Raw genomic sequence first — 8,673 nt, 5'->3', positions numbered from 1 at the left:
GACATACTTTAAAATAATATGACGGCTATAATGTAATAGCTAAAGATCATTTCAATATTCCACTTTCATCAATGTCTGAAACCACAGATATCATCTTTCTGACATGTTACATTATTATTGTAAAAAGGAAGCTTAGTTTAAACATATTTTATTTGCTTAAATATGCAAAAGGGATAAGACACAAGTTAATCAAACTTATATAGATTGCTCCCATGTACAATTTATATAACAATAGAATATTTACAAAGCATGCATGCAAACTATATTTTATATATATATACATATGTGTTTTTTTTACTCTTTGATCGGGTTGTTGTCTTTTTGACACATTTCCCATTTCCATTCTCAATTTTATATTTATTGGATCTGTAAAAAGATGATGTGTGATGATGTAAATGATTGTACACAATTGGACTCTATAATAAATTCATATACATTCTTTAAAATTCTTTCATTTTCAACATTAGTTAATGGCGTATCGCCGGAGGTTCAGCTGTTCAAGTTTAGTGGAGAGTTCTCTGGTAACCAGTTCAAAGAGATGGTTGAATAGTTTGATTCGTATATTCGCATAATAAGAACAACAGAAAAAGAAGTGATACGAATCTTCACGCTTAGCACCAAAACTACAAGACGGATCTGAAATGATATCGACTCTGTTAAATCATAATTCAAAAAAGGGTTGTGTCAAAATGATGCTGAGTTTACGATTGACAAATTCATAATGTTTAAGTACTGTGGCTTTTGAATTTGATGTCAGATGTTTTAATTCGGTTTTAAATTTATTTAAAGAGTTAATGTTGCATGTCATAACATTAAGGTTATTTCATAGTCGTATAGTTGAAGATATGAAGGACTTGGGTCAATGAAAGTCTACAAAAAGGGTATACTATGGATTCATTTATTTTCGTGGCTACCAATTTTCGTGGATTGAGTAAAACTTGCATTTTCATGGATATTTGATTTCGTGGATTTGCCAAAGTCTACATACAACCTTATAGAAGATATGTAGATACATTTTTTACGATACTTTTGACATGAGTGTTCCATTTAGCATCTCTACTAAATGTAACACCCATGTGTTTGTTAAATTCTGCAACTTGAATATTCTTACCATTGAATGTGAAATTCATTTCCGGAGTTTCGATGTATAAAAACAACATAATTTCTGTTTTTTTGTAGGTTAAAGGACATCAGCCATTTTTTTTAGACCACTTGCTAAGCCCACTCAGGTCGTGACTGATCACTGATTTTATTTGTGAAGTGTCACGATTAGAGTAGCCTAGAGATGTGTCAACTGCAAATAATCTACATAAACAAATCAAATTTTCAGTAATATAGACAATAAATAATAACGGTCTTAAGTATGTAATTTTGCATATAAAGGTTTATTTCTAACACAAACTAGCAGCTGCAATCAGTTGTTATTAATTAAGTTAACAAGGCCAGGATAAAGTACTGATACTTGATGGTTTGTTTTTTTAATAACGAAATTAAAGATTTCAATAACATAAAAAAAATGAAAACAAAAAGCGATCATCCTTAATACAATAACAGACCAAATGTGTTTTTATAAATAAAAACCTTGTGCACTCGAATCGGTCTCTTAAAGTCATATTATTTACTTACTATTTGAAGGTATTGTCAATCATTCCATTTAAACACATTTGGCATATAATGATATTTTATACTATATATTAGTGCAATAACGTTTATCTTAGATATCATATCAAAACTACCAGATAAACCAAGAAGGTTAGATTAAGGCAAATAACACAGCTTTACACGAACTAATAAAGAGGTTTAATGTAATTGTAATGAGTAATTAAATAATATCTATTGGTAGGAAAACAAATCTAAATTCACTATTTCAAGTATCCAGAACACTACCTCTATTGATACCGATTCTGCTAAGAATAGACTAATTGCAATAATTAAAGATATTTGCTAATATAATATTATCTATGGCCATTCAAACTAGTGACTTTTACTTTCAATATGATAGAAAAAAATACAGTGTTCTTTTCAACTAGATAGAATTTTGCTAATAGGTATTTGAATGCTATCAATATTAGTGATATTTTCTATCAAAGCTTTGTGAAAAAAAACAATATCTGCTTACATTGTACTTAAAAGATAAAAAAAAAACTTATTTAGTCAATTTATCTAACTAAAGTAAAGCTTTTTGACCCTGAACCCATTGAGCATTTTACTCTGAGCACAAACGGTTTTTAACCGTTGGAAGAATTTATGTTTGTGAGAACGTCATCCAAAAATTTTTTGGTGCTAGCAGAAAACCCTTCAAACAAAATCATTTTATATGCAAAAATCGTAATTTTTATTATATAAGAAAAGAGCTATCAATTCATAGAAAATATTGGAAACTCGAAAGAGGCAACTTTCAAAAATCATAAATCTGTCCTTCTTCCATTCTTTGGTCATTACATAAAGAGGACGTTGAAAATCTCTCTTCTTTTTATCGTCCGACATGCAGTGTCCTTTAATATTTAACTTAACAACTTTCCAAAACCCGGATGTTTTCTTCAGTAAAATATATCGAAAATCGTGTGATAAGGTAATCAAATATGAATCTTTAAAATATAGACCAAAATCTCAAACACAATCGATATAAAACTTTTGATTTTCTATCCCACGTGCCTAACTAAAGAACGATTAAACATACGCTTAAAACAGTGCTTGTTCAGCAAAAATAATATCATAGATACAAGTGTCTTGTTCAACTTCAACAACCCTGACTGTAGCATCAAATACTTCAAACACTCTGTTTATATTCCTATGGATACTTGTTGTGCAATTGGCTCGGATGATTTCGTATTAATATAAAACAGAATGAAACGCAAAACCTTCTCAAAGGCAAAAAGAAAAAAACATCTTTGCAAAGTTTTTATTCCACAGTTTGTTTTGTCACACAGTTTTACACATGTTATTGCGTCCTTGCATCTCATACATTTCATATTTTTGGATGACCCTAAAATGGATACTACTTAAACAGGAAGGTCTGCTTCATTCTTTGACCGACCTTTCTTGAAATTGACGTACGGTTTTCAAGTGTTTCTGTCTGTCATATTTGTTTTTATTTATTCTTTCATCAAAAATCATTTTTAGGGTTTTTTTTCAATCATTTTTTTCGTTGTCTTGTCGGAGCTAGTCATGGCTAATTAAACAGTGTGAGTTTTACTCATTATCAATGTAAAAGGCCGTAGCGTTACCTCCTATTGCTTACATTCATGGTATTTGGGACTCGGGTTGGTAATTATCTTATTGAGTATCATACTTTATATCTTTAGTTGTATAATAATGAAAGATTTCAAATAAGTACCTCTTAAAGACATAACTATTTCAGTTGAAATTCCCGTTTCTCTGTAGTACATATCTTATGTCTCATCATATGGCATTGCCATTTCTCAATTCAATGGTTACACACGTCCATGAGCACATTTTAGGACTTTATTAAAGGGTTGTTCTCCTTGCTCCAGTAGTGTTATGATGAATTATGACTGAAATTTACACTCCACAAGTTGTACGGTCACCATCACAAATAAGATGCGTCTATGTTTCGACTCGCGTGACATATTTTCTTTGTCTTATAACTTAAGATATTATATTCGTCTTTTATTTGATATCAATAGCCATGATTATACAATATCCCTACATTCACCACCTCACTCTGGTGAAATTGTGAAATTGCCGTTTAATTGGTTTTACATATTGTATAATTTGTCTGAATCTTAAATCATATGACAATGTATGTTCATACAAAGTACGAGATAGTGTTGACCTCAAAGAAGTTATCCACTAAAGTTAAAGAGAGGCGAAAGATACCAAAGGGATATTCAAACTCACAAACTGAAACTGCTATGGCAAATAACGACGACGAGGGAGGTTTTAAAAACTTTGACTACCCATGAGGGTCTCATACGGTCGGTAAAAACTAAAGAGGACAAAAAAGAGACAAAACACAACAAAGAAAACTAAAGACTAAGCAACACAAACTCAATCGAAACCCGGGGGTGTTCTCAGGCGTTCCATAAGGGTAAGCAGATCCTGCTTTAAATGTGGCACTCGTCGTGTTTCTTATGTACGTACAAATCCGATGATAAGTCTAATTCGGTAGATCCCATTCGAGGAAAATGAGGACGGAATTGTATAAAGATTATTTAAACAACTTCATCTTTGAGAAGAAATTCTTTAAATTGTATATTTGCCATATTCATTTAAGAAGATAGTCAATAGGATTTTTGACTTTTTCGTAACTAGCATTTGACTACGTAATTTCAGACTTTTAACTACTATGGCTTCTGACTCTTAATTTCTTTTCTCTTTTTCATTGGAAATTTACTGATTAAATATCAAAATATGAATCGAAGGTTAAAAGGCATTCAAAATTATATAATTCGAACTTATGTGAATTACGATGTGTTTTAAATGGGGAGCAGGATCAGCTTACCTTTTTTGTATTAGATTTATGAGTTTGAAAACTAGTACCCCTTTGTTATCTCCAGGCTATCTTTTTTGTAAAAAGATTAAGCAAATAATGATAGAGTAAAATGGCGTTTTATATTTCATTATGTCTATGGCAATACATAGTTTCTTCATTATAAAACTCCAAATACAACTGTGTAGATAACCTTAAATGTTTTTGTTAAAACATTTTAGAATTGCAAGTCTTTATTACTCTTCAATTCCGTACTTTATTTGACCTTTTTAACTTTGTTTGATTCAAGCGTCACTGGTGAATCTTTTGTAGAAGAAACGCGCGTCTGGCGTACACTATTTTAATCCTGGTATCTATGATGAGTTTATTTACAAATTTCAACAATCAATACAAAAATGTATGAAACCATGGTACATCCATTAAGGGCCTCATTTACAATATTGTTATATAACTGATTTTAAAACTACTCATAAATTGCAATGAATGTCATTATTTCAAATGTTCACATTCTAGATGCAATATAATCCCTCAATATATACAATTTAAACTTTTGTGCAGTAGTTATGATTTTAAAAATAGACCAGGAAGTCTTCCTGGTACACTGAACCTATTTGTCATTTGAAAAGTTTAATGAAAGCATACCACAAAAAAAATTCTATTTCTGCTGACATAGAATGGGAGAAATAACTTTCAGTAAAAGTGTTTTAACTATTTATACATAGCATTTAATACGTTAAGGAAAAATGATACAATATCTCATTAATATCTGCAATTACTTACATCGAAACTCTGAATATAAAGCATATTGTTTCAGAAATGGGAATTTTTCATCATCTATTTGAGAATGAGAAAAGTTTTTTCTATCGTATTTCTTTAAATTTTTATCTTGTTTTGTAAGTAAGGAAGCTATTTCATCCTCTATCGACTTCTTGTGATTAGAAAAGTCAATAAATTGTCCAATTCGTAGAAAAGCTCCCAGATATCGCTTTGCGATTTCATTTGCCTCCAGTAGGTCGTAATTAATAATAATAATTTCCCTGTTCATATCACGTGTATAATTGTGCCAGGCATGTTTCCATTCTTTCTCGTTCCAACGAATAGTTCCCTTGTACTCTTCACTCAAAACGATGATAAATGTTTGAGTATGTGACATCACATGTATCATTTCCTCTTCGCGAGGTACTCCTATTTCACTATCTCTGCAGGGCCAAAACACCCTAAACATGTGGTTCACCTCTAGAGAAGGCAGTAAATGCGTCGTCAGCCACAGACGAATTTTTTCATCTTCTTCATTGCAGGCAATATATACGTCGTAAAACAATGTCAAAGGATAAGAAGTTCCCTTAAAATATTTTACAAATTTCCGTCCAATTATAAATATCTCGAATCGAAACGAAAATATGATTGCTGATAGTAAAACGACAATAATGAACGCCGCAACGATAATTGAACTTATCCATATGAAATTAGTATCCGGTATTCTACATCCAAGGTCTTTCCTTGTCATATACTTTATGGAAATTAATTGTTCCTTAAACCGACACAAAACTTGTACATTTTTGTGACATTTAGAATCACTTCTTGGAAGCCATTGTTGCAACCAAATATCATTACACTTACATTGCATCTCTATAGTGTCTAGATAAATGTTGCAAGGGTTTAATTCCGCAATAGATCTGTGTAATGAATTAATATTGTTTTCCCTAAAATCGATTTCTGCTTTCCTTAAGCGAAACAAGTTTGAGCGGGGTAACATTCGAACTTGGTTGTTTGAAAAATTGAATAATCGAATACGCTCGAGGTAGTGTTTAATATTTCGACCATGTTTATGCATGTGTCTGAACTGAAGTGGCAGATTTCGTAGGCTGTTATTTGATAAATCAACCTCTAAGACATTATAATCAGGGAGCATGCGTGGAAGCTTTGTGAGATGCAACTCTGAACAATCAATGAGAGTCCTATTTCTGACAGCTGGTTGATACATACAGCGACATTTCGGCGGACATTTGTCTGCTAACGACAAATTACAAATTAAACCATCATATTGTCGGTCCTTTATAATTGTGAAAATTGATTTATTTTTATATGTTCCCGGGGCATAACATTTAACGTCAAAGTAACCCCTTGTCATGACCTGCGCAAGTGGTTCTGCTGCTTTGGCAAATTGATAGATTTTGCAATCGCAGTTCCATTTATTATCTCGTAAGTCAAATCCATAGTATATAAGTTTTCCAATTAGGAGAAGGCGTTCAAATCCGAGAAAATGCAACGTATCCAGATCAAAAAACGATGTAAGTGAATTATTTGACAGATTTACCATTCCTCCGTGACCAAGTGTGGTATTCCTTTTTAATTTCCATGTCTGGTCATTTGTTAGTGATTTTATTGAATTATGGGAATAATCTACCCGACAAAAATATTTCTGTTTTGATGCGATTGCATTTGTAATATCTAAAGTGGACATCATGTTAAAAGATACGTTGAGATAAAATAAACTTCCCTTCATATTAAGCAGAAAACCTGGATCCATTAAACTGATTTTATTCAATGATAAATCAATTATACGAAGGAACCTCATATTCACGAACGTGTTATTATTCATGTACTGAATATTGTTGCCACGAAGCAGCAGAGTATCTAAGTTTGTCAAGCACGAAATTGTATCGAAAGTCTTTATCTTGTTGAAAGACAAATCAATTATAAACAGTTCTTTAAAATTACAGGTATTCCCAGGCAGAAATTCAAGATTACCATATCGATGATTCAGCACATAAAGTTCATGTTTACCTCCATTATTCACAATTTTTGGATCATAATGGTTTCTTTTGTTTACTATTGTTAAATGTCCCAGATTTTTAACATCCGATTTTGATTGACATATACAGCAAGACATCTGAAATATTGACGGTCCGTTGTTACATTTCATTGGACATCTCAAATCAGTTCTATTGAATAATGATTGCATGTCTTCTTCAACATAATTATGCGTTAATGCTTGAATCAATATGAAAAACTGCAAGATAAATGTTGTCCAGATAATATTGATGTTCATTCTTGAGAAAATTTAATTTCGCATATTTTTTACAATGTCATCGCACTGATGAATTACCATTAACTGTTTCTTCCGATATATTAGTATTCAGTAATCACCTGTTTCCGTACTTTAAATATTACTTAATATATCACTAGAACTTTGCATAATTTAACTATCGAAATGTAATACATATTTCAAGACTTAATATCAAATGGCAATGATGCATCCACTCGAATTTTCACTAAGTTTTAAATTATTACATTCAAAGTTCCTAACATGTTTTATGTATTATACAAACATACTTCATTTGGGGAATTGATTTAAGAGATAGAAATAGTTTACGCATTACTAGTCAAATCAATATTCGTTCTTTTTCGATAATCTTATACTTTGAATATTTACCGGCCTCTCAAAAATACTTACAGATTTGAATTTAATTTGATGTCGAGATTTTTAAAACTTGTTACTGCTAGTGGTATATGTAATAAATTCATGTTTAAATAATATTCACAATTTGACATGAACATATGACACCTGTTAGAAGTCTGACTCATTTTTTCTTTGCTACAGTTTTGTTTACTAAGCTTAAGCGGCTTGTTTCCTGTAGTACCGAGTATATGTTGTTGCTGGTTTTTTATTCATGTGCTGTCTTTTATTCTATTTTTCAAGTGGGAAAACACCCTGCTGGTAGTATATGTCTGTGTCTGTTTTCAGAGTCGTAGGTTGTCGGTGGTTTGTATGGTTAATTACAATTGATATCTTTATTTGGCAATTGGCTTAAACTATGCGTGTTCGTTCTGGTTAAGAGGCTGTAAAATTCCAAATAACTTGTGAATAATACCGATAATCGCAAAACTTCTAGATATCTATTCAGCAGTCGATGAACTTTACACAACGGCCAAAACAGCCATTTTGTGGAACAACTGGATATTGGACATATGTTTAGCTCTGACTACAAATCAACAGCGACATGACCAGGGTGTAGACATAAATATAGGAAGATGTGGTATGAGTGCCAATGAGACCACTTTCCATCAAAGTCACAATTTGTAAAAGTAAACTATTACACGGCCTTCAACACGGAGCCTTGGCTCACACCAAACAGCATGTATTCATTTAAAATCAATTAATACGGAAGGCACACATGCATGTGTTTTTGGGAATTAATTTCCCCGTGTCAAGACCT

At 31.8% G+C, this 8,673-nt stretch overlaps 1 protein-coding gene across 1 annotated transcript; it reads right to left on the bottom strand.

Moving 5' to 3' along the window:
• Nucleotides 1–5,147: 5,147 nt before the first annotated feature.
• On the bottom strand, nt 5,148–7,717 carry LOC127711769 (protein toll-like). Its single transcript, XM_052217891.1, has one exon. The coding sequence runs from the start codon at nt 7,503–7,505 to the stop codon at nt 5,226–5,228; it is 2,280 nt and encodes a 759-aa protein (XP_052073851.1). The 5' UTR covers nt 7,506–7,717; the 3' UTR covers nt 5,148–5,225.
• Between the last annotated feature and the right edge of the window lie 956 nt (nt 7,718–8,673).

The sequence above is a fragment of the Mytilus californianus genome, unplaced genomic scaffold, assembly GCF_021869535.1.
Source record: "Mytilus californianus isolate M0D057914Y unplaced genomic scaffold, xbMytCali1.0.p SCAF_8, whole genome shotgun sequence".
In the NCBI taxonomy this organism is placed as follows: domain Eukaryota; kingdom Metazoa; phylum Mollusca; class Bivalvia; order Mytilida; family Mytilidae; genus Mytilus; species Mytilus californianus.
The sequence above is the reverse complement of the archived record's forward strand: the minus strand, read 5'-3'. Positions and strand labels throughout refer to the sequence as shown.

Coding starts and splice junctions, on each gene's coding strand:
- LOC127711769 (XM_052217891.1), bottom strand. CDS start 7,505: ATGAACATCAATATTATCTGGACAACATTTATCTTGCAGTTTTTCATA.